This window comes from Ailuropoda melanoleuca, chromosome 15 (genome assembly GCF_002007445.2).
Source record: "Ailuropoda melanoleuca isolate Jingjing chromosome 15, ASM200744v2, whole genome shotgun sequence".
NCBI classification, from domain to species: domain Eukaryota; kingdom Metazoa; phylum Chordata; class Mammalia; order Carnivora; family Ursidae; genus Ailuropoda; species Ailuropoda melanoleuca.
Window position 1 is genome coordinate 4,807,448 of NC_048232.1, and position 26,454 is coordinate 4,833,901.

The following is a 26,454-nucleotide window of genomic DNA, read 5'->3' on the forward strand; positions in this document are numbered from 1 at the left end:
CTGGCAACAACCCAGCCAATGAGAAGCCACCACGACCCTGAACTCTGGCTCTCCGCCAATGAACTGTCACAACCACCTCTCCCAACGTCTTCCTTTGCTCTATAAAAGGACACTTGCCGTGGTTCAGTATACTCTGCATGTCTTGAACTAGTTTCTCTGGTTATAAGCAACCCTGGTAACATTACTAGCAGTTCTGTTTTTAAGGTTAACACTCTTAAGGTTATTTTTAAGGATTTACTAAATTAAAAGATTTTATTTAATGTCACTTTGAGGCAAGACAAGTGTCACCACCATACCCTCAGGAGACACAATGGCAGACAAACACCACAACCCCGAGGGAGGCAGCTGCTAGAACAGACACGCAGACTCTTCAGAGTGGCTACACATCTCCCCCTGCACGTCTTCCGTATCCGGCCACGCACCAACCTCCTGGAGACACCAGGCTCTGTTTCGCCCCTCCCACAGTTGCGCTCGTCAGACTCCGTCCTCCAATCCCAGGAGAGAAGCGAGCGCCGCGTGGACGCCGGCCGCAGTCCGCGCCTGCGCATTGGCTTCTCCGCAGTGATTGGCTCCCGCCGTTCGCCACGGTNCCCCGGTTCAGTTTTCCCTTTCTCTTTCCCCCCCCCCACCCTCTTCTTTTCCCGAGGCCAGAGGTTTTACTTCCGGTTTCCTACCGCCGTACCTCAGATAATCGACATGTTCTCTCAGGCCGCGGCGCGTCTCGGGGAGCGTTCATACCTATGACCCTGCTGGAAAAGAACGACGTTTGGCTGACGAGCGCGGTGGTGCCTGCGGGCTGGGAGCCTGGGCGCCGGGCCCTCGTGGCCAGCGCGGCCCCAGGGCGGGGAGGAAGCCCAGGCTGCGACGTGGAGGGTCCTGCGCGCCCCTGAAGAGCCGGTGCAGACAGCGCCGAGGGCGTCCGCTGGGGACCCCGGGGGCGGAGAGTCGCGAAGGCGCCTGAAGGGCCCCCCGCGTCGGGGAGAGGGCAGAGCGCGGCGGGGGACTACTAGGGTCGGGACGTACCTGTCACGTTTGGCCGCGGGGGACCGAGAGAGAGGAAGTGCATGTGTGGAGAGGCGGATACCCATAAGCATGGGGAAGAAATTGAACAGTAACCTCAAATCCTCGGGGGCGGCGGCCGCACGGGAGACAGGTAAACCTTCCCCGCCGTGGGCTCTTCTGTTTGTGCACCTGCAGGGAGGGAAGGAGCAGCCCCCGCCTCCAAGGCTGAGTGCACGGCGTAGCTGCTTGGGCTTTTGTGGTTGTGTGCTGGGGGCTTCGAGGCTGTCATGCACAAAATTGTTTAAATTCCGATGGGCATTGCATGCTTTCCTTGGATGGTGCGTGACTAACGCTCTCTTGCCTGTTTGCTCTGCTCTCGGGATGAAGGGGCGGGAAGGGGGGCGGTAGTTTTCAGAATCGTTTTTGCCATGCTGCTGTTTAAATGAGTCGGCCTGTTACAACCTGTGGCCATTCTCAATATTGCTAACGCTTCGATCCTTGATTCTGCGGCGTCGGTATTTTGCACGTTCGTATAGAGCTGCGGACGCCCAGAACTGGAGAAGCATTGCCTTTGAGTTGCTTGTCAGAGGACAGCATCATCCTCGTGCACGCCACGATAAATACTGAGTTCAAGCTTTGCTCATTTGCTTTGGACTCGCTGTTAAATAAATTGTAAAGGCTTCTGTATGAAGTCTGCATCTCAGGTCTCTTTCTGTCGTGAATCCATGGCGGTGCATGACCTTTTCTCTTTTAAAGTAGTTCTAGGAGGAAGGGGTCTATCCCTAGGGAGGGTCATGTAGCAGAAAGCTCAAGTAGTGCACAAGGAGTGTCGTAGCTCTGTTGGTCCACGCAGCCCAGCAGTTTATCCGAAGGTGGCACCGAGCAGCAGGTGGTAGGGGAACATGGCAGGTTAACCTCAAAACTTGAGGAAGACACTTTGAAAATCCTCTGGTTTCTCTTAGTACTTGTCTATTTGAAATCCAAAAATTTAAATACACCTGTCTTACCCTTCTTTATTTTCCCTATAAGGTAGTTAGAATGGTAGGGTTTATGAAAGGACATTGTAAACTAAAGTGTTGAGCGAGCATGTTATTTTAGTAACGTTAGTGATGGAAAGGCCCACAGTGTTTTCCTGAAGAAGCTTTAGAAGGGAAAAAGGGTGTGATACGCAAATTTATAGGATCTGAAATTGGTAGTAAGCCTACTCAGGAGTTTTATAACAAAGCAGATCTTCTTTAACAGCGTAAGAATATTTTCTGTTGGAAAACTGCCTTCCAGAGCTGGAGAGTGCTGTACAGTATGTTCAGCACTCCAGTAAATAACCAGACTAGAGAGAAGTAAAAAGGGACAGATTGTACATAATTCTTTTTAAGAAAGACCAAGAACAGTGTTTGAAATTTTGGGTTTTCAGGACATTGGCCCAAATGTAACCACTTCTCTTTAAAAAGAACTGTATTTATAAGGGTCTCCTGTACTCCAAACGTAGTTGCTTAAATGAATTAAAATACCCAAAGTGCCTAAAAACTTGCCTGAGACATAGTGTTTAACAAATGTAGTATGGTATCTGCTTGGTATGATTAAGTAGGTATGGTATCTTTATCAAATGAGTCTTTCCGTTTTCCCGGATATTTATTTTCAAGTTTTCCCCTATAACTAACAATGATAGTATTTCTGTAGAGTTGATTCCCTGTAAGAATGCTGAATAATAATGCTGTGAAATTGTCCTCAAATATCATACCCTTTAATAAAATGCACTCTCAAAAGGTACGCTTTATCTCCCTGCTAGCCAGCACTGGATGATAACAGTATTTCTCGAACCTCTTACTAATTTTTCTAATAACTGAAAGTAACTTCTCATTTTAATTTTTATCTTCCTTGGGTGATAAAGAAACATCTTGGCTGGCTCATATCCTTTGATTTTTTTTTTTTTAAACGTGTTCTGAACTCTTCTTTGACCCATTTATCTATTATCACAGTGTTTTAATTATTGTACCTTTATAATATATCTTGTTACTTTCTTTTGAAAAAAGCTTTGGGCATTTTTTTGCATTTTTCTTCCAGATGATGTTTAGAACCATCTTTCCAAGCTCTATAGAAAATCTTGTTAGGATACTGTTTGTGACTGCATTAAATTTGTAGATTAATTTGAGAAGAGACATTCTTTTGAGTTTTTCCTTTTAGGATGGTAGGTATGTCCCTTTGTTTCTTCAGTTAAAATTTTTGTTGCTAAGTATACTATTTATAGGTACTGTTTAAAAAAAAAAAAAGTATATCCGTGTACCTAGCTTGAAAGGATATCTACCTTAGAAGCTTCACTGTGTACCTCTCCCCAGAAGCAATGTATTGCCGCCGCCACCATCACCATGGTCATCCGGAATTTTGCATTAATTATTCCCTTCCCTTTCTGTACAGTTGTATCACATACATATTTTTTTAATCAACCTATTTACTTTCACCTGTTTTTGAGCTTTGTGACTTATTAAACATTATGTTTCTGAGTTTCATCATTGTTGAAGCATGTGCCTGTAGTTCAGCAATTCAGAAGCTTTTTGGTCTCATGGCTCCCTTTATGATTTTAAAAACTAGTGAGGACCCTAAAGATCTTTCATTTATGTGGATTATATCATTAGATATTAAAACCAATTGATCTTAAATATGGTAGATATGCCATCTATTGGTGTATTTATTGGTATCTCTAAAAAATAATAATGCACCTGTTACATCTCAATATAAATAACATTTTAATGAAAAAACTTTTCCAAAAAAAAAAATAAGTGGCATTGTTTTTACATTTTCACCAATATCTTTAGTGACTCAGTTTCACGTCTGCTTCTGCATTCAGTCTGTTGCAATATATTGTTATGGTTGAAGGTATATGAAGAAAATCCAGACTCATCTGTGTATTTAGAAAAGGGAGGAATGTTTTAATAAACTTTTAAGATAGGTTTTGATGAATATCCAAGGAAAATAAAACTAATAGTTTCTTTATAGGTTAGCTGCAGTGTAAAATTTGAAGCCATGTCAGTGAACTTCTCAAACTCTGTGACATGTAAACCCATTAGTCTGTCTTACATTTTGAAGGGATCTTTCATCCACACATTGGTCATGCAATAGATACTAGTTCTCTGAGTTCTGTAGATCTCTCAGATGATCACACATTTCAATATAGATCAAAAAATCCACCTAAGCACCATCACCACTTTGGGAACCATGCTATTTTTCATTCATTTTCATTGATGTATAATGGTCTACTCTAAGAATGTATTATAATTGTATTATATTCTTAGCTGTTTTATTCTTTATGAACATATTGGTTATTTCCAACATGGGGCTGTTATAATCAGTGCTGCCATAAACGTTCTTGTTCATCCTCAAGTGTGTATATATGATACTTTTGCTTGGGCATATCAGTAATAGAATTGCTGGATCCGTTGGGAGGATATATGCATGTTCGGTTTCATTAGATAACGTCTAACTTTTCCCAAATGGTAGTTCTGATTTATACACCACTAATTTTGAATGAAACCTCCCATTGCTTCCCATTCTCTCCATGTATGGCGTTGTCCAGCTTTTTACGTTTTGCTAGTCTGGTGGAAATGAAATATTGTGGCTTTCAACTGCGTTTCTGCGATTACATAAAAGAAGTTAAACATTTGTTTTCTTCTGTGTAATGTTTAGTCATGTTTTTGCCACTTTTTCTATTGGGTACTTGTTTTAATATGTCTGAATTTTTAAAAAACGTGTTATATATACAAGTTGAACTCTTCCTGCTGCTTAAAAAATTACTGGAATAATTTATTTAAACATTTAAAAAATACATAAAGACCATACAAAGAAAAGTCTTCTTTCCTGTATCTATACAACTCATTCCCCAATGTTTGTTTTTATATTCCTCTTAATCTGATTTGTGCTATGCTACATTTTTTCCCCTCCATTTATCAGTATATCCTGAAAATCTTCACAAATCAGCATATAGGTAGATGCTTATTCTACAGCATAGGAAACCAGTTTCTCATTGTGTGGCTGTACCAGTTTATTTAACTAGTCTGTAGTAGATAATTAGTTCTGGTCTTTTGCTGTTAAAAACAGTGGTGCATGGAGTAATTTTGTAGAGTTGTCATTTTGTATCTGAGCAGGTATTTCTGTACTATTAATTTCCAGAACTGTGATTACTGGGTTAAAGGTTAAATGCCTTTGAAATTTTGAGACATATTGCCAGACTGCTTTTCTTGGGATTTTGCACACTTACCTGCAGTATGCTGCAGTGACTGTTTTCCTAAAGCCCCCTCACAGGATGCATTGTTCAACTTGTGTGTTTGGTAGTTTGATAAATCAGTTTACAGATAACTATGACTGAATTTGAGCATCTTTTCATATGTTTAGAGGCCTTTTTTTCTCCTTTGTACTCTTCATATCCCTTGTCCATCTCTGTTTTTTACTGGGTGGTTGGACTATCGGACCTTTTTTTTTTTTTTTTTTTAAAGATTTTATTTCTTTGTCAGAAAGAGAGAGAACAAGCAGGGGGAATGACAGGCAGAGGGAGAAGCAGACTCCCTGCTGAGCAAGGAGCCCAATGCAGGACTCCATCCTGGAACCCTGGGGTTATGACCTGAGCGGAAGGTAGGTGCTTAACCTACTGAACCATCCAGGTGTTCCTGGACTATAGGACTTCTTTACCCACTCTGCGTACTAATCTTTTGATAATTAAATGGGTTGCAAATACCTTTTCTCTCTCTTCATGATGTTTTTTGATGAACAGAAGTTGTTAATTTTAAAGTTTTTCATTTCGTGTCTATATATTTGGAATCGTTAATTGTGGATAGTTTGGAGTATAGGTAAAATTTAACTTTATTCTCATGTAGATAACCAGTTGTGGTAGAATTTACCATTGAATCCACTTGGGTCTGAAGTTTTTTTTGTGGCAAATTTTTGACTAGTGATTTAAATTTTTTAGTGGTCACATGATTTAATCAAGATTTGAAAAAAATGTCAGTATTGCTTAGATTTTTCTAGGTCCCTGTTTTGTCTGAATTTTTAATATTTATGGTTGTTAACAGTGCCCTCTTGCTATCTTTAATGTGTGAAGCATGTGTAATTTTGTCTCCTTTTTTCAGTTTTGATATTGAATATTTCTCCCTTCCTTCTGTACTGTTAATTCATCTTGCTTATAGTTATCATTTATGCTTTGTGATTTTCTCTTTAATACATTTCTTTTTGTGTTTTTTTAATGCGTTTATTTTGAAATAGCTGTAGACTCATGCACTTGTATGTTTTAGATGTCTTTTTTAAAGAGCATCTGTTGGAATTTTTTAATGCAGTTTTAAAGCATTTCAACTGGGACATTTAGCCTATTTACCCTCACTGTAATTACTCTCATTTTGTGCTTTCTATTTGCCCTGGCTATTCTATATTTCTTTTCTCTCCCTTCTGTTACTTTTTTTTTTTTTTTTTAAAGATTTTACTTGTTTATTTGTCAGAGAGAGAGAGAGCACAGGAGCACAAGCAAAGGGAATGGCAGGCTGAGGGAGAAGCAGGCTCCCTACTGAGCAAGTATTCCCCAATCCGGAACTTGATGGTGGGACTCAATCCCAGGACCCTGGGATCATGACCTGAGCCCAAGGCAGCCGCTTAACCAACTGAGCCACCCAGGCATCCCCCTTCTGTTATTATTTAAATATCAATTTAGTATCTTTATCATTCCATTTTCCCCATGTACTAGTTCGGAAAATACACTTTTTTTTCCTTTTTCTAATTCTCTCAGAAATATCATGCTTCCTTGACTTTTCAAAATCTAAAAAACAAAACAAAACAAAAAAACAAAGAAAACCCCAATAGTTTTACCTTCCTCTTAGATGGTACAAGAACCTTAGAAGTTTAACTTCATTCAGTGTCCCTGCATGACTTATATGTTATCATATATTTTAATATTTTAAGATAATATTCTTACTGGACAGAAGAGGGCTTGTTTAGAATTATTGTGTTTTAAGGTCAGTGCTTATTTACATTTCCCACATATTTACTACTTTTCTCTATTGCTTCTTTTATCTTTTAGAACATCAGTCTAGGACCATTTTCCTTCTGCTCAAAGCGTGTTCTTTGGGATGGTTTTTTTTGTTGTTTTTGAAGGATTGCTTGATGATGAACTCTTTCCATTTTTGTTTACCTGAAAATACTTTTGTTTCACTGTCACTTATGGGAGATGTTTTTGCTAAATATAGCAGTTTAATTTGGTGGTTGTTGAGCACATTGTGGATCTCATCCCTTGTTCCTTTGTCTTTTCCATTATTGCCACTGAGAGGTCGGCTGTGTCTCGGTTCTTTTTTCTCTGGCTACTCTGGTATTTTTCTCTTTTGTCTTTAGCTCTGTGCTATTTCAATGCAGTGTATCTTTATCTTGCTGGGGATCGTTTGGCTTCTTAAATCTGTAAGCTGGAGGTATTTTGAAATGTGTTTATTAGCTATTCATAATTTCTGAACTGTGAATTTCCATTTCTCTTGATCTATCCATCTTAATGTATAAATCAGTCTTTTATCATCTGCATAGTAAGTATTTTTTCCTCTTCTTTTGCTTTTCTCTTCACTTTGTTTCCCTCAGCTCCACCAACAGAATGCATTGCCAAACTTGTGGATTTTTGATAATCTGATAAGTGAGAGGTGAAATTTGACAATAAAACTGTGGAACTAGTCTTTTGGGAGAAGAGGTAGGACTATGAGTATCCTTTCAGTTTTTTCATCATAATTGGTTTATTTAGATGTTTCTTCTGTTTAGATCAGTGTTGGCAAATTATATTTTTATAGTTTTCAAATTAATTGGTATAAATTGTATGTGATATTTTATAATTTTAGGAATGTTTTCCTTGTATTTGTGGTTATAGTCTCCTTTTTGTTCTGCTTTTTAATTTTTCTGTTTTGAATATATTTGCTAAAAGATTATTTCATTCTAAAAGTAACATTTTTTATTTTTATTGATTAACTCAGTTGGCCTTTTGTTTTTGTTTTAAATTTGGCTTCTCTTTTTAACGTTACTACTTTTATCATAAGAAATATGTCTGGAGCATATTTTGTTTTCCCTTAATAAGAGAAGGAGAATTGGAGAATTAAATCTCTTGCTTATATTCTTTGTAAAGACTCACTACCTTCCTTGGCATGGTGAAATAGACCCTGTTTAGAACTTTTGAGTACACCTCCCTCCCTGGTTGGAAGAATATTCAAGACCCCAACTTGTGAGATTTAGTTTGGCCAGTTGAAGTACCTGTTTTACCCTGTGGTTTTCCCCTACTTCTCTGTGAGCCACTGTTAGTGAACAGTCCTGTTCTTTGCCCAGGACTTTTGGGATGGGTTTTTCTAGGGGTGTAAGCAGTAAAAAAAAAAAAAAAAAAAAAAGCCACCTTTGTTATGGCATGGATTAGGTCACTTTCTGTTTCATCATCTGTAATCAAAAGAATCCAGAGCAGGTTTTAAAATGTAATTGTCTCTGAGAAAAATTTATTCTTAGGATTTTCTTTTAAGAGGTACAAAACTACTTAACAGTGTCCTTGTAATAAAGTACAGTAGTGAGTTTAATGCAACCATCTCATTGCAGGCTGATAGTTTAATTTAAAGCACAAATTAGGAGTGCCTGGGTGGCTCATTCGGTTGAGCGTCTGCCTTTGGCTCGGATCATGATCTTGGGGTCCTGAGATCAAGCCCCACGTTGGGCTCCCTGCTTGGTGGGAGTCTGCTTCTCCCTTTCCCTCCGCCTCTCCCCAGCTTGTGCTCCCTCTTTCAAATAAATAAAATCTTTTTAAAAAAATAAAGCACAAATTAGTAAATGCAGTTTGATAAGGAGCCAGAAAAAGGGCAGTTACTTTGTACCCATGTCTAAAAATGACACCATATAAACTTGGAAATGGTTCCAGTAAAAGGAGCATAACTTGAACATGGAAAGTATCGTCTCCAAAGAATTTATATAGCGTAGCAAGAGAACAGATTTTGTAGATATAAGATTATAAGCATCTATTTGATATTCAAAAATACTTTTTACCGTCAGGTTGGATTCTGAGGATGTTAAAACCATCTTCAAAAATTGAATATTAGGGGCGCCTGGGTGGCACAGTNCTTGAACATGGAAAGTATCGTCTCCAAAGAATTTATATAGCGTAGCAAGAGAACAGATTTTGTAGATATAAGATTATAAGCATCTATTTGATATTCAAAAATACTTTTTACCGTCAGGTTGGATTCTGAGGATGTTAAAACCATCTTCAAAAATTGAATATTAAATCCAAAAGTAAATATGCCACAGTTAAATGAAAAAGTCCTAGTACATAGGTATATCTCATTTTATACAGTGGATATAAACTTCCAAAAATGTTTTTTAAAAAAACAATTTCTCGGGGCGCCTGGGTGGCACAGCGGTTGGGCGTCTGCCTTCGGCTCAGGGCGTGATCCCGGCGTTGTGGGATCGAGCCCCACATCAGGCTCCTCTGCTATGAGCCTGCTTTTTCCTCTCCCACTCCCCCTGCTATGTTCCCTCTCTTGCTGGCTGTCTCTGTCAAATAAATAAATAAAATTAAAAAAAAAATTTCTCTCCTCTTTGATACACTAAATTTTCAAAGTGAGTTTGCTATTTTAAGTAGTACATAATCAATCTACATGGTTCTTTATGAATTTAAGTGAATTTTGTGAGTTAAGATTTTCCTGTATGTTTTCTATATGTACAACACAGTAGTGGTAATGATTCTGTAGGATCTCCTGAATAGTTCCTCCAGCAAATGCAGATATGTTCAGGAATGCAGATGCATGTCTTCAGTAACTTTGTTAAGCATGAGCCAAAAGTAGAGATGTCCTTAGGTCAGGCCAAATACTTCATGCCCCCCAGAAGTTCTGTTTTTGGTAGGTTTTGTTAGGGCTGCCTGGCTTAGTGGGTGAGCACTCCCAACCTGACCACAAGTGCTAATATCAGCGTCGCCTGGGGATCTATGGAGCACTCAAAATCATATTCAGTAGACCTTCTATTTTTGTAAATTATACAGGAAAGCCTTATGAAACTTCCTCTGGTGAATTTATATAGACGATAATGGGAAAGCTTTATAGGGGCACTGATTTAGAGTAATTGGGGATCGCTGTAGTGAAAAGATGTGGATTTCACATTAGGTCTGCGGTTTGCAATCCGTTATCAGTACAGCATCATTACTGAGAGCCTGTGAGCAAGATACTTGAAGACATTGAAGCTTGGCGCGCTCACTGTAAAATAACAAACACCTGAGGGTATTGGGAGACATCAGAGGAAGACCAAGTGCACTTTGCTTGTTTGACCAGCCCTCGAACCAGATTGCAGCTCCCATGAACCCCCTACCCGGTTCTGTGGCTGGGGTTCTGGGGTCTGCGTCTGCCGTCCGCGGGCTCGCGGTCAGCCGCCCCCGTTGACTTTTAAAAGGTGCCGCCCCGCGCTGCCCCAGCCGGCCAACAGGCCAGCTGGGCCGAGGTGCAGCCCCCTCCCCCACACACCATGAGGTGAGGAGGAGGAGGGGCTGGCCACCACCCGCAGCTCTGCTCCCCAGTGCTGCCAGGGCGCCCCACCTGGCCAGCGGGCTGTCTTCCTTAGCGCGGGGTGCAGAGGAGACTGGGAGAAGGGACAGACTAGGTGTCTAGCCTTCAGGTGACTTTGGAGAGTGAAGCTTTGGTGGGACCGCCAAGACAGGTCGGATGGTACCTACAGGTTTACGGAACTCCTTTGCTTCTAACTCCTCACCGAATTCTTTAAGTATTTTAGTGAGGAAACCCTTGCAGAACTTCTAGAGAGAGGCCATCACGTCTTACAACTCTACTGTGTGTATAGTTTTACCGTATTATAGGTCATCTTTTGAAGTGAGAGTCCACATGTTTTGTTCTTACAGCAAAGGTCGTTTGGTTTTTATTCCTTCTGGTATGATTATCTGGGCATTAGAAAACATTTAAACTTTGTACATGGCAAACTTCTTTATATTTTTAAAAAATTTTATGAAAATCATTTCTTTCTTCTATAGTATTTTATTTTTTTAAACAGGGATGCTTTGTTTCGTGGATCTCTATTATTTTGCCTCATGGGAAATGTTATTTCCATTTATTTTCTCGGCTTTGTCTTCATATTTAAAAACTAGCTTGCTGCTACTTAAGGCTATGGGAGATCTTTTTTTCCAAAGTGCAAATTGCTTTACTTCCCCCGGATTGTATTTATGCTTATGTAAAATTTTAGAGAATACAAAAAGTTACAAAAGATAAAAAATACCTATACTTGCCCTACCTAAAGATAACTTTATATTGTTTCCTGTGGTGTTAGGAGCTCTTCTGGACCCTGGGGGACTTTGGTGAACAAGTATGTGCCTCTATGGATCTGACATTCTGGTGAGGAAGATGCACCCCCAAAAAGTAAACTGATAAAAGAATTGGATGTTGTTGTAAGGAGTCCTTTAAAAGAGAACACCTACTTTAGGTGGGGTGATCAGAGGTTTATCTGAGGGAATAACTTCTAGATTTCACTAAAGGAAGAGCAGGAGCTAAGCCTTGGACAGAATAGGAGAAAGAACATTCTAGTCAGAAATAACAGTGTGTGCAAAGGTCTGAAAAGGGGAAAGAGCCTGAATCAGAAATATCAGTGTAGCTGGAACTTAGTGGTAAGTCAGGGGAAGGTGGATCAAGGTGCGTAGAAAAATGATCTGGAAAATGATTTGATTTATTCATTACATAAATGTTTATTGAAACTTAACTGTTTACCAGGCACTGTTCTAGGCATTGGGGATACAGCATGGAAAAGAACAAAGTCCCTGTAGTCTCTAAGCTAATAAGCTAGTGGTGGGAGGATAACCAAATAAACAAGAAGGATACTGGATATTGATAAGTGTTAGGCAGAAGAGGACCATTGTTTAAACTGTGGTGTGTGTTCTTAATGACTTTATATAGATACATATGTTTCTCTTCTGTAATCTGCCTTTCTTTCCCCTAAGCAATTTATGGTAGGACTTTTTTTTTTTTTATGTTTCTGCATGTACCATGTATTATAGACATTATATTTTTATGTAATTCTTAACTCAATTTTTAAATATCAAGAGCTAAATTAAATGAATAATTTGTGCTGTGTTTTGAGTTGGAGGCACAACTCACATAAAAAAGTTATTTTAAGTGACTTTATTTTTTAATGTTATTATAGAGATCTTTTTTTTTCTTCTGAAATTTTTATTTAAATTCTAGTTAGTTAACATATAGTATAATAATGGTTTCAGGAGTAGAATTTAGTGATTCATCACTTACATATAACACCCAGTCCTCATCATAACAAGTGCCCTCCTTAATACCCATCTCCTATCCACCTCCCTCCATCAACTCTGTTTATTCTTTATCCTTAAGAGTCTCTTGTGGTTTGCTTCCCTCTTCCCCACCCTCCCTTTTTTTCCTCTTTCCTTTATGTTTGTCTGTTTTGTTTCCTAAATTCCACATATGAGTGAAATCATAAGGTATTTGTGTTTCTCTGACTTATTTTGCTTAGCATAATATATACTGGCTTCATCCATATTGCAAATGGCAAGATTTCATTCTTTTTGATGGCTGAGTAATATTCTATTGTACATATCTACCACAACTTCCTTATCTGTTTGGCAGTCGATGGACGCTTAGGCTCTTTCCATAATTTGGCTATTGTTGATAATGCTGCTATAAACATTGTGGTGCATGTGCCCCTTCAAATCTGTGTTTTTGTATACTTTGAGTAAATACTTAGAGGTACAATTGCTGGATTATAGGGTAGCTCTATTTTTAATTTTTTGAGGAACCTCCATACTGTTTTCCAGAGTGGCTGCACCAATTTGTATTCCCACCAACAGTGCAAGAGGGTTCCCCTTTCTCTACATTCTCGCCAACACCTGTCGTTTCCTGTGTTATTAATTTTAGCCATTCTGACAGGTGTGTGGTGGTATCCATCATGTTTTTTTTTTTTTAAGATATTATTTATTTGAGACAGAGAGAGAGAGAGTGCACAAGTGGGAGGAAGAGAGGGAGAGGGAGAAGCAGAAGCAGACTATCTGCTGAACAGGGAGCCTGACATGGGGTTTGATCCCAGGACCTAGGCTGAGGGCAGACGTTTAACCAACTGAGCCACCCAGGCACCCCTGTCGTGGTGGTTTTGATTTGCATTTCCGTGATAATGAGTGATGTTGAGCATCTTTTCATGTCTGTTAGCCATCTGGATGGCTTCTTTGGGAAAGTGTTTTTTCATGTCTTCTGCCTATTTCTTAACGGTGTTGTTTGTTTTTTGGGTGTTGAGTTTAATAAGTTCTTTATAGATTTTGGATACTAACTCTTTATCAGATACATCATTTACAAATACCTTCTCCCAATCCGTAGGGCACCTTTTAGTTTTGTTGATTGTTTCCTTTGCTGTGCAGAAGTTTTTTATCTTGATGAAGTCCCAGTAATTTATTTTTGCTTTTGTTTCCCTTCCCTCTAGCGACGTGTCTAGTCAGAAGTTGCTCCAGCCGAGGTCAAAAAGGTTGTTGTCGTGTTCTCCTCTAGGATTTTGATGGTTTCCTGTCTCACATTTAGATATTTAATCCATTTTGAATTTCTTTTTGTGTATGGTGTAAGAATGTGGCCCAGTTTCATTCTTTTGTTGCGAATGGCTGTCCAGTTTTCCCAACACCATTTGTTGAAGAGACCGTCTTTTTCCCATTAGATAGTCTTCCCTGCTTTGTCAAGGATCAGTTGACCATATAGTTGTGGGTCCATTTCTGAGTTCTCTCTTCTGTTACATGATCTAGGTGTCTGTTTTTGTGCCAGTACCAAACTGTCTTGATGACTACAGCTTTGTAATGTAGCTTAAAGTCCAGAATCATGATGTCTCCAGCTTTGCTTTTCTTTTTCAGGATTACTTTGGCTATTCCACATCTTTTGTGGTTCCATACAAATTTTAGGGTTGTTCTAGCTCTGAAAAAATGCTGTTGGTATTCTGATAGGGATTGCATTAAATGTGTAGATTGCTTTGGGTAGGATAGACATTTTAACGGTCTTAGGTATCTTACTGTTTTGGGTGCAGTTGTAAATGGAATCAATTCCTTTATTTCTCTTTCTGCCACTTCATTAATGCTATATAGAAATTCAACAGATTTCTGTACATTGATTTTATATCCTGGACTTCGCTTAATTCATGTATTCTAACAATTTTTTTGGTGGAGTCTTTTGGGTTTTCTACAGAGTATCATGTTGTCTGCAAATAGTGAAAGTTTGACTTCTTTCTTGCTGATTTGGATGCCTTATTTCTTTTTGTTATCTGATTGCTGAGGCTAAGACTTCCAGTATTGTGTTAAATGGTAAAGGTGAGAGTGGACATCCCTGTCTTGTTCCTGACTATAGAGGAAAAGCTGTTTTTTCCCTTCGAGGAAGATATTAGCTGTGGGTTTTTTGTATATGGCTTTTATGATGTTGAGGTATGCTCTATCTATACCTACTTCGTTGAAAGTTTTTATCAAAAATGGATGCTGTATTTTGTCAGATGCTTTTTCTGCATATATTGAGAGGATCATAGCATTCTTATCCTTTTATTAACATGGTATATCATGTTGATTGATTTGCAAATATTGAACCACTCCTGCAACCCAGAAATAAATCCCACTTGATCATGGTGAATAATTCTTTTAATGTACTGTTGGATTCAGTTTGCTAGTATCTTGTTGAGAATCCATGTTCATCAGGGATATCGGACTATATTTTTCCTTTTTAATAGGGTCTTTGGTTTTGGAATCAAGGTAATGCTGGCCTTGTAGAATGAATTTGGAAATTTTCCTTCCATTTCTGTTTTTTAGAACAGTTTGAGAAGAAGTATTAAATCTTCTTTAAATGTCTGATAAAATTCCCCCAGGAAGCCATGTGTCCCTGGACTTCTGTTTTTGTTCCGAAATTTTTTATTATTGATTCAGTTTCTTTGCCGGTTATGGGTCTGTTCAAATTTTCTATTTCTGTATCAGTTTTGGTAGTCTGTATGTTTCTAGGAATTTGTCCATTTCTTCCAGACCACCCTGTTTGTTGGCATATAATTTTTCATAATATTCTTTTATAATTGTATTTCTGTGGTGTTGGTTATGAATTCTCCTTTCATTTGTGAATTTATTTATTTGGGTCTTTATCTTTTTGGCGAGACTGCCCTTAGGGGGTTATCAATTTTATTCTTGCAAAGAAGGAGTTCTTAGTTTTTTGATCTGTTTTTGTTGTTGTTGCTTCTGTATCGTTTATTTCTGCTCTAATCTTTATTATATCCCTTCTTTTGCTGGCTTTAGGCTTTATTTGATGTTCCTTTTCTCGCTTCTTAAGGTGTAAGTTTAGGTTGTGTATTTGAGACTTTTCTTGGTTCTTGAGGTAGGTCTGTATTGCAATATACTTCCTTCTAGGGACTGCCTTTGCTGCATCCCAAAGGTATTGGACTGTCATCTTTTCATTTGCTTCCATGTATTTTTTTATTTTTCTTTAATTTCCTGCTTAACCCATTCATTCTTATAGTAGGATGTTCTTTAATCTCCATGTATCTGTGGTCTTTCCAAATGTTTTCTTTTGGTTAACTTCAAGTTTCATAGTGTCGTGGTCTGAAAATATACATGGTATGATCTTCTTTTTGTGCTTGTTGAGGGCTGATTTGTGACCCAGTATGTGGTCTGTTCTGGAGAAAGTTCCTTGTGCACTTGAGAAGAATGCGTATTCTGCTGCTTCAGGATGAAATGCTCGAATATATCTGTTAAGTCCATCTGGCCCAGTGTGTTTCAAAGCCGTTGATTCCTTTTTGATTTTCTGCTTAGATTTATCTGTCCATTACTATAAGTGGGGTGTTAAAGTCCCCTACTATTACTGTATTATTATGAATGAGTTTATGTTTGTTATTGATTGATTGGTATATTTGGGTACTCCCAAATTGGGGGCATAAATATTTACAATTGTTGACATCTTCTTGATGGATAGACCCCTTAATTATGATATAATGCCCTTCTTCATCTCTTGTTATCATCTTAGGTTTAAAATCTGGTTTGTCTGATAGAAGTATGGCTGCTCTGGCTTTCTTTTGGTGTGGTAGGATATTTTTCTATGTTACTAAATCAACAGCTTTTATTTGGGAGCATCTTAATTTCTTTTTAGATTAAGTATGGCAAAAAATAATGCATAAATTTAAAAACTCTGCAGCAACAAAAATTTACACATTATAAGGCATCATAATATAAATAGGTATATAGTAACTTTGTTTTGACAGTCTGACATTTGGCTCTCCTACTTTATCCCACAACCCAGCAGCCCCTCTGTGATTGTTTTCTTTCACCTATTAATGTAGTTAGTTAAATTTATGGATTTCCTATTTATTGAACCAATTCTTAACAATCCTATAATGAATCTGAATTGATCTCTGTTATTTTAATATCCTGGTAGACTTTCTTTGCCAGTGCATATATTTTAGGATTTTAGTATCAATATTCATACTAGAAATAAGTCTTTAATTTCCTTTTTTATTTTGGTACTTCATTTGGCTGCTTTATTAAAAAGTTGGGAAGCTTTGTTCCTTTTACTGAGCTTTGGAACAGATTAAATAGCATAAATATTGCTTACTCTTTCATTTAGTTACCAAATACATGTTTACTGTATGCCAAGCATTGGACTGGATGCTGAGTAATCAGAGGTAAACAAAACAAATGGTTTCTGCCCTCATAGGATTTGGTTCCTTAGGGAATTAGCCATTAATGAAGTAATTATGAATATGTAGTTATAAATCATGACAAGTACTCTGAAAGAAAGGAACAGAGTGCTTTGAGAGAAATATCATTGAAGTTCTACTTGAGATTGTACTTTTTCTGTGTTTGAGGACATGCTTATTGAGTACATATGCACTAAAAGGTAATTCTTTTTACACGAAATATTTATTGAAGATTTGATATGCTCTTAGCTCTGTGGTAAATAAAATGAAGTCTTCATAATTATAGAAGTTAAAATAAAAAATACTGGTAACCATAGCTACCAGAGTTAGAGGGTATATTCCATATTTTTTTAAATGAAGAAATTAAGATTTATTTTAAGTAGACACTTCTAGTTTAATATGTCCAATTGTATACATCCTCTAGAAATCCCACTGAGGTGGTAGGAAAAGAATAAAGTTATAAATTGACAGAAAGAATGGAAAAGTTGATACCGGGTGAAATCACCTTTGGGAAACTAGAAAGAAGATGGTCCAATGAAGTGGCTTTATGGGTTAGGGGATGCTGAAGGCTGAACAGCAGTAAGCCGACAAGAAGCAAGCTGATTCCCACCAGTCAACCTGGCAGCTCCTCAGGATTTGGGAATTACAAGTACTTCTCAAGACAAGATTATAGGATGGAGTAGAAGTAGAATGATTAAGTGCAGATTTTTGTAGTGTTGATGCTCTGGATTCCCTTCCCTGCTCCTTGCACCTAGACAACTGCCTAGCTCTCTTTTATCCAGAGCACTGAGAGATTACCTGCAGGAGAGGACTGCACTCAGGAGGCAGGCTCAGACAGCTGAGGTGGAGCAAAGCACCTAAACGAAAATGAGGATTAAGTGGAAGTCAACATACTGAACAGTGAAGCCAGAGCTGTCTTTCTGTGTGACTCTCAGAACTAATAGTCAAGCTTATGCTCCCCTAAACAAGATAGTGAAGGATTCTTTTCTGGAGAAACATCAACCCATGGTAAAACATTTAACAGATACAGACTTTGGGAGTTCACCTGATTAAACAGCTGCATCACCGTCACATCACATGAGAGAGAGAGAGAGAGAGAGAGGACTACTAGTCAAGAGACACTGTTCATGCACCAGACTTTCAGTCAGTTGTAAGTGCCTCACAGGTAAACACAAATGGACAGCCAAGGATCACCAGCCATTTGGTGGAAGTCTCTAACATGAAGGAAACCAAACAGGAGGGGCTCCTGGGTGGCTCAGTCAGTTAAGCCTCTGCCTTTGGCTCGGGTCATGATCCCAGGGCCCTGGGATTGAGCCTGAGTCAGGCTCCCTGCTCAGGGGGGAGTTTGCTTCTCCCTCTGCCCCCTCCCCCTGCTAGCTCACTCTCTTGCTCTCAGATAAATAAATAATTTTTTTTTAAAAAAAGAAACCAAACGGGAATAAACAAGTAGGAAATAAAAGGAGCTTGATAGAAATAGATTTACTGCTGGTAACAGAGGAAACTTGAACCAAATAAAACTCTGGTACCTTTTGGGAGAAAAGATATGACATCTGTGAAAGAAGAGGTTCTATTTTTTTAAAAAGAGAAATTATTCAGAAAACAGAAAAGGTCTCTGTGAGAGCAGAGAACGATATGTAAAGATTGGATAATAAAGCTGAAGAGTTCTTCCTCAAAATAAAACAGCCAAGAATTAGAAAATAAGAGTGAGTAAATAAGAAAAATGGAGAACCGGTCAAGGAGGTCTTTTGTCTTATACAGTGGGAGGAAACATCATCTAAGTCCCAGAACTGGAAGAGGTGAGCTTCTGGTTGAATGTTTCTTCTGTCTGGTGTCCTGAAGAAGAAAACACGAGAACAAAACCAAATCATCAGACCAAACGTGTAGTTCCAAAAGGAAGAAGACCCGATTAGTTCTTAATCATTCTACTTCTAGAAAGAAGAGTGGGGGGGGTGGGGTGGAGGTGCAGTTCTCAAACTGCACTTTGAACAAGTACAGGAATAAAAGAAACCTTGTAAACATGAAATTATATGTAAGTACTGTTGGGAAGTCCCACCAGTTCTGTGAGAAAAGGCAGAGTTGTGCAGAGGAGGCGTAGCTCAGAAATCACCCCCAGCTGTTTAGTCCAGAAGCAGTCCCATCCTAAGAGAGAATTGCTGCATACCAGGCTAAGACTGAACAGCCATACAGTGTCCATTAAGGAAAGCAGAGAGGAATTGGAAAGTGCCTTGGTGGCCCAGAGATCTTAGAATGGGCTAGCAAAATACCCCTAGAAGTGAGTATATGACCTTGGAAAGCAAGGGGTGTGGCTCTTAGTAATAGTAGTCTTGAAGAGGAAAACAAAGCTGGAAGTATAGGCCCTCCTGAACCAGATTACACTTGCAGGTTAGAAGAGGATTGGCAACAAAGGCACCGTATGCTTTTTTCAAAAATCCTTGGATGCAGGAACAGAGAAGGGGGATCTCTTACATTAAGAAACCTAAAGACTTCTCTGACCCCTCCCTGCACCCTGAGTCTTCTGCTGGTTCAGGATAATTCATCTTGTTCGAACACAAAAAGCAAAAAGAATATGCACAGCATCCTAACAGTGATACTGTGGTAGATTGCATTTCTTTGTTGGTTTGTTTTTGGTTTTTTTAACACAATATTTTTAATATTGAGATAGAATTCATTGGTTTTTAGTATATTCACAAGGTGTACAACCATCACCACCATCAATTGCGTTATGAACCCCAGGGCTTTATTTCCTCTTGTATTCCTTCCATGATTCTGCATTTCTTCCCACTAAAAACACAGGGTATTTTTCCCTCCCCGTGGACTTTGAGTTTGGCTATATGACTTGCTTTGGGCAATGATATCAGGTAGAAATGACAGTATGTCAGTTTCAGGCCTAATAAACCTTAAGAGGACTTGGGTATTCTCCATTTGTTCTCTGCACCTCTGGCATTTCCATGAGAAAAACATGCCTTCCTAACTCATTGGTTGAAGGAAGATGGGAAACAGATGGATCAGGGCTGCCCCAGCTGAGCTAAGCCTAATTCAGCCAACATTGTAGAAATGTGAGCAGTAGTAAATGATTGTGGCTATAAATTACTGAATTTTGAGATGGTTTGTTACTAAGCAGTAGTTAACTGATACAAATGTGTAAGAAAAGGCTAAGGTGGGGGGATGTGCACCACAATTTTCTACAAATGATAAGAAAAACCCAAAATACTGGTACAGTGTAGATCAGGGGTGGGTGAGCCACTGCCTGTGGTCTTGCCTATTTTTCTAAATAAAGTTTATTAGAACATAGTCATTTCCATTCATTTATGCATTGTCTGTGGCTGCTTTTATGCTTCATCAGCAGAATTGAGTCTTTTGTGACAGAGACTGTGTGGCTCACAATCCTAAAATATTTACTGTCTGGCCCTTTATGAAAAAGCTTGTGGACCTCTTGAAGTAGGTGAAAAGTTGTAACCTAAAATTCCAACATAAACTTAAAAATTAATAATATATCGTTTCCACACCTGGTAGGATGGCTGTAATCAGAAAGATAATAACAGGTGTCAGCAATGATGTGGAGAAAGTAGAACTTTGCATGCACTGCTAATGAGAATGTAAAATGGCGCAGTTTAGAAAACAAAATGGCAGTTCTCCAAATGGTTAAACATAGATTTATCATATGATCCAGCCATTCTCTTAGGTATATATTCAGGAGAAATGAAAAAAATGTGCATACAAAAACTTGTACCTGAACATTCATAGCAGCGTTATACATAATAGCCAGAAAGTTGAAACAGCCCAGATGTCCATCAGTTGATGATTGGATAGAAGAAAATGTGGTATATTCATAAAATATCATTTGGCCCTAAATGAGCCAATGAAATGAAATATGAGTGAAGTACAGGCTACCATATGGGTGACCCTTGAAAACATGATGCTGTGTGAAAGAAGCCAGTCACTAGGGACCACTTACTGTATGATTCCATTTATATAAAATGGTCCAGTATAGGCAAATCTGTACAGACAGAAAGTAAATTAGTGGTTGCCTAGGCCTGGGCATAGGGAACAGTGAAGGGCGAGGATGGTGGCTAAGGGGTACAGGGTTTCTTTTTGGAGTGATGAAATGATCTAAAATTAATAGTAGTGATGGTTGCACAGGTCTGAATAAAACTAAAGCCATTGAATTGTACACTTTAAATGGGTGAATTGTGTGCTATGTGAACTATATCAAATAAAGTGTTAAAAAATAAAAATAAATGAAGCACAGAAGTTATGAAGACCACAAAGCAGAATTATAAGAATTTGAGGTAGCCAGACCACAGGAGGATGTGAGATGGGCACTAGCAGAACAGAAAAGAAAAGGAAGAAAAAGATTAAACCATTTCAGAAACGGAATAAATTATGAGGCGCATGGGAGACTAGGTACCATGGCAAAGGACACAAAGATTAGATGTGAAATGTTATGATATGTTTATTTTACCATGATTTTTACTGTGTAAAACAAAACCAAAGATAACATGAGAAAAGTGAATAAAAACCAACCAATAGATCTTTCTAAAAAGTAAATACTGAGATAGTAATATAGAAGACCACCAACAGAGATCCAAAATACACATGCAAACTTGGAGCCCCCAAAGAAGAAATCAAAACAGTGCAATAAATCAGATACCTTAAAGTATAATTAAAGGTATTTCCTTAAAAAAATTTTTTTTAATGTACTATTGGAAGGATGCACAATGTTCCAAGGAAAACTGGCCCAGCACTGAGACATATTCTGGTAAAAAATTGGGACTGACAAGAGATCTTAAGGGAAAGAAAATCAGCTTTGTGGCGGAACAGTAGCAATGCCAGCAAACTGTAGGCTCAGGGCTTGAACTCACAACCCTGAGATCAAGACTTGAGCTGAGATCAAGAGTCAGACATGGAACCGTTCAGCTGAGCCACCCAGGCACGCTGATTTTTTTTTTTTTTCAAAGAAGTAATCTTTATTTTTCCTGCCTCTTTCTTTTTTCTTCCATTTAATCAACTTCTCATCTTTATTATTTATTTCCTTTCCTTGTTTTCTTTGAACTTACTGTGTTTTCTGAGTTCTTGAATCGACTCTTTAGTTCACTGATTTTCCAATTTTTAAAAAATATTTACATTTAAAATTAATGGTTTTCTTGTAGATATTTTTTACTTGTAGACATTTTACATGTGTCTAAGTTTAGATGGTATTTACATTGTCATTCAGTTCAACCATTTTAAATTTCATTATAATTTAACTTGTGAGTCATTTATAAGTAGGGGTGTGGGTTTTCTTTTTTTAAACCCGGGGCTCTTGAGATTAATTTTTTTATGGTCACATTATAATTTTACTAGATCTTGTTCGGAAATTGTGTTCTATACTATATTAGTATTTGGTGCCAAACACATTTTAAGTATATAGTTCAGTGAATTTTGGTAAATGTGTGCACCCTGTAACCAGCACACAAATAAAAAGAGACTATCTCTGTCACCCCAGAAAGTTCCTTTGTGCCTATTTCACTTGCAGTCAGTTTCCTTATACCTACCCTGGCAACCACAACCACTGGTGGGATTTTTATCACTACAGATTAGTTTTGCCAATTCTAGAACTTTATATATATATACATATGTGTGTGTGTGTGTGTATAAATGGAACATATATGGAATCCTACAGTGTGTACTTTTTTATGTCTGATTTCTTTTGTCCAAGTAATGTTTTCGAGATGCATGCATGCCTCAGCAGTTTTCCTTTTTTATTGCTGAGTAGTAGTATATTATATGAATAGGCCATAAATAGTTTATTTATCCATTCACCTATCATGAACATGTAGGTTTCCAATTTTAGCTTACTGAGCATAATGCTGCCATGAAGGTTCATAATCAAACCTTTTTGTGGACATAATTTCTCATTTTTCTTGGGTAGATATCTAAGAATAGAACTGCTTGACTGCAAAGTAAGTACGTTTAACTGTAGAAGAAGCTGACAAAACTATTTTCCGAGTTGGCTATATAGCTTTATATACCTACCAGGAACGAACGAGAGTTCCAGAGGTTCCTCATCCTTGCCAACACTTAGTATTTTCTGTCTTTTAAATTTTAGCCATTCTAGTGGGCAAGCACCACTTTTTATTTTGAGACAAAAGCATCACCTCCCTAATAACTAATAACATTGACTATCTTCCCATGTACTTAACTTGCCATTAGTATGTCCTTTGTGATGTGTTTAAGAGTTCTTTGTATATTCTGGACACAAGTCCTTTGCAAATATTTTTCTTAATGATGTCTTTTGAAGCTCAGAAGCTTTTAATTTTCATGAAGTCCAGTGTGTCAGTTTTTCTTTTATGGTAACTGATTTTTGTACCTTACGCAATCTTCACCTGCCCACTGGTCAGGCTTTTTTTCCTGTGATCTTTCTCTAGAAACTTTACAGTTTTAGCTCTTAGGTTTATATCTATAATTCATTTCCAGTTGAATTTTATGGTTTGAGGTAGGGGTTTGAGGTTCATGTTTGTTTGGTTTTTTTTTTCCTGTTTTGGTTGTTATAGCACCATTTGTTGTAAAGATGTTCTTTTCCTTTTTATTTATTTATTTATTTATTTTTTAAATTTTATTTATTTATTGGACAGAGAGAGAGACAGCGAGAGAGGGAACACCAGCAGGGGGAGTGGGAGAGGGAGAAGCAGTCTTCCCGCCAAGCAGGGAGCCCGATAAGGGGCATGATCCCAGGACCCTGGGATCATGACCTGAGCCAAAGGCAGATGCTTAATGACTGAGCCACCCAGGCACCCCAAGATGTTCTTTTCCTTTGAGTTATATTGGCAGTGTTGCTAAAATTGAGCTCTCATGCTGTTCCACTGATCTGTATATATTATCTTTACATCAACACCATAGTCTCAACTTATGTTCTCTTTGTAATAACCCTTGAAATCAGGTGGTGAGTCTTTTAACTTTATTCTTTTCTAAAATGGTTCTGGCTGTTCTGTATCCTTTGAATACAAGTTTTAAAATCAGGTCATCAGTTTCTGCAAACTGGGAGTGTGGGGAACTATATTTATACATCAGTGTCGTATCTCAGCATCTCCCAGCAAGGTCTCAAAGCTCCCTAGTTACCGGAGAGCACAAGTCTAGACTGAAGCTGGATAATACAGCACTCCACAAAAGATGCCTCCAAAAGCACTTGATGTATCTATCTGTTCAGAGGAGATTTTTGGTTCTCTAGAAGTCTAGGCCGAATTAATGATTGGTAACTGAAAATTAAGCAGAGACAACTTGAAATTCAGTAAAATGAAACATCCTATAAGAAAGGAAATTACCCAGTGTGGCCCAGCTGTGATTAGCACATACAATTTAGAGAAACATTGAATTCTGATACAGCAAAATCAGTGATATGAGTTTATATAGGTATTTTATTTAGAAACATGGAGTTACACAAGAAGATACAGCTAAAGTTGAAAGTAAGATTAAGTAGCTTTCTCCAAGTCACAAAGCTAGAAAGACCTAGGTTCAGAGTCCTGTCTTCCCAAGACCTCTGATTACAAAGTCTCCCTCCCTTGAGTCTGAAGGGGAGCTTGTCCTGAACATAATTGTTTCACACACAATTCTAAAATTAATGACCTCAGTGTTAAAGACCACTCTTTGAGATAGACATGCAGTCTCCTGTTTTGTTTTGTTTCCTGTATTCCCTAGCTCCAGCCCAGCGCCATACATGTGACAGGAGTACAGTGAATATCTGACATGGGTGAAGAACAGTTAAAGCAGGGTGGAAAAATCGTAAGTCATCAGAGAAGCTAGATTTGGGGGTGGGCTTTAAACATGAGGACGACTTAGCCATGAAGTGGGGGAGGAGTGTGAATATCAGATTTTGTGGAACTAATGAGGGAAGTTACATCAGGAGTGCTCGGAGTTGGACATTTTTCCTTTGTGTGTGGAAGGGAGATAGACTTTATCGAGTATGTGGGAATCAAAGGCTTTAAATATTCTTATATTTTAGGTTTCAAGTTTTCACAGAAGTTATATTAGCTTTTGTGATTTCTTACTAATAAATACTAGGATAAATGTCTCCGTGCATGGTAACAAATAAAAAAGGAATTTGATAAATTATCTAGGGCAATGCATAATGCCTCATACATAAGAGGCCTTCAGGAGGGCAGTCTGAAAAGTCATAGTGTTAGAACTGAAAGGAGCCTTAGATAATTCCAACTAAACGAGACCTTAGAATAAATAATGTAACGAAGTTCATAGTGTGTTTTCAGTTGCCAAAAAAAGTGGTTGAAACAGTAGGAAACATTTATTATTTTGCATCTCTCAGAAAACTCAAAGGCAGGGTGGCTCTAGGTGAATTTCTTCAACAGTTCAAGGACTTCATCAGTGATGGAGATTCTGTTTTGTTCCACCCTCAGTATGTTTGTGATCAGTCCCATCTTGGTTACAAGGAATTCCAGGCAACAAACACATCTTAAGACAGGGCTAGGGGTGCCTGTGTGGCTCAGTTGGTTAAGCATCTGCCTTCCACTCAGGTCTTGATCCGGGGGTTCTGGAATCGAGTCCTGCTCAGTGGGAAGGCTTTTTCTTCCTCTCACTCTGCCCCTCCCCCCTACTCGCGCGTGAGCGCCCTCTCCCTCCCTCTCTCAAATAAATAAAATCTTTTAATTAGAAAAAAAAAAAAGACAAGGCCTTACGTCTAGAAGGAGATGGAGGCAGGGAGAGTGCAGTCTTTTCTTCCAGTGCTTTTGTCAGAAAGCTTTCCCAGAGTTCTCTCTGCTGATGTCCATTCACATCACATTGGCCAGAGACCATATGAGCTTAAATTCTCTCTCTTTCTCCCCCTCTCACTCCCCCCCACACACCTCCCAAGCCTCTCCTAAAGCATGGGATCACCCAACACCTAAACAAAATTGTGGTTTGGGGGATGGAAAGAAAGTGGGGCATGATTATTGGGAAGGCAGCCGATAATGTCCTCACACTAATGACTCAGAACAAGTTAGTGGTCAGCCTACACGAGACTCCTGGTCTCCTGTTTCCCAATTTAATTTTTCCCTCTTGACATAAATAGCCTATTTGCTTAATGAATGAATATTATCAATATTGCTACTTTTTCTACAGAATTTTGAATATATCCATACAATTCTGCCTCAAATGCTTTTTTGAAAAAAAAGGTGTATTAATATAAAACTAGACATGCTAATTTTTTGTGTGAAGCATATTGAATTCTTCAACTACTTGTGGTTCCTTATATGTATAGTGTTTCTGCCTCTGCTCCTACTGCTTCTATTACCTAGAAAACATGCAGGCTGGCCCCTTTTTTGGCTCCTTTATTATTTGAATACCTACTCAGATTTCAAGTATGAATGCCTCTGAAACTTCTTGACATTTCCCTGTCTTAATGAAATCCCTATTCATCCACTGCATTGTGTTCTAGATTCTCCTACACATTTAAAGTACTGATTTCTGTATAGGTTTGTCTTCCTTTTCTAGTCTAAGCTTTCACTGTAGAGACGGTTTTTCATTTCTCTTGATGAATCCAGGGTATAGCATGGTACTGAATATGTAATAGGCACCACTAATAGTTTTGTTTTGTTTTGTTTTGTTTTTTTTAAAGAATGGATGGGTCGGGCGCCTGTGGCTCAATCAGTTGAACCTCTAACTCTTGCCTTCGGCTTGGGTTGTTATCTTGGGGTTGTGGGATTGACCTCACGTCAGGCTCCGCACTCTGCAGAAAGTCTGGTAGAGATTCTCTCCCTCTCCCTTTGCCCCTCCCCCCATCTCTTTCTCCAAAATAAATAAATAAGT

The 26,454-nt window shown here is 38.4% G+C and overlaps 1 protein-coding gene across 8 annotated transcripts in view; it reads left to right on the forward strand.

Moving 5' to 3' along the window:
* The first annotated feature begins 636 nt into the window (after positions 1-636).
* TASOR2 (transcription activation suppressor family member 2) overlaps positions 637-26,454 on the forward strand; it is an 80,514-nt gene continuing 54,696 nt past the window's right edge. For 3 of the 8 annotated variants that reach the window (XR_004620862.1, XM_011226373.3, XM_034644128.1), the window contains exons 1-2: positions 637-1,153; positions 11,302-11,366. Coding sequence is in view for 5 of the 8 variants with exons in the window: in XM_011226373.3 (XP_011224675.3) it covers positions 11,350-11,366 (17 nt within the window). In the remaining 3 variants the exon portion in view is untranslated. Of the gene's footprint in view, positions 1,154-5,616; positions 5,623-7,655; positions 7,703-11,301; positions 11,367-26,454 lie in introns of those variants that run through there. The other 5 variants (XM_034644126.1, XM_034644127.1, XM_034644129.1 and 2 more) reach the window with 5 other exon arrangements.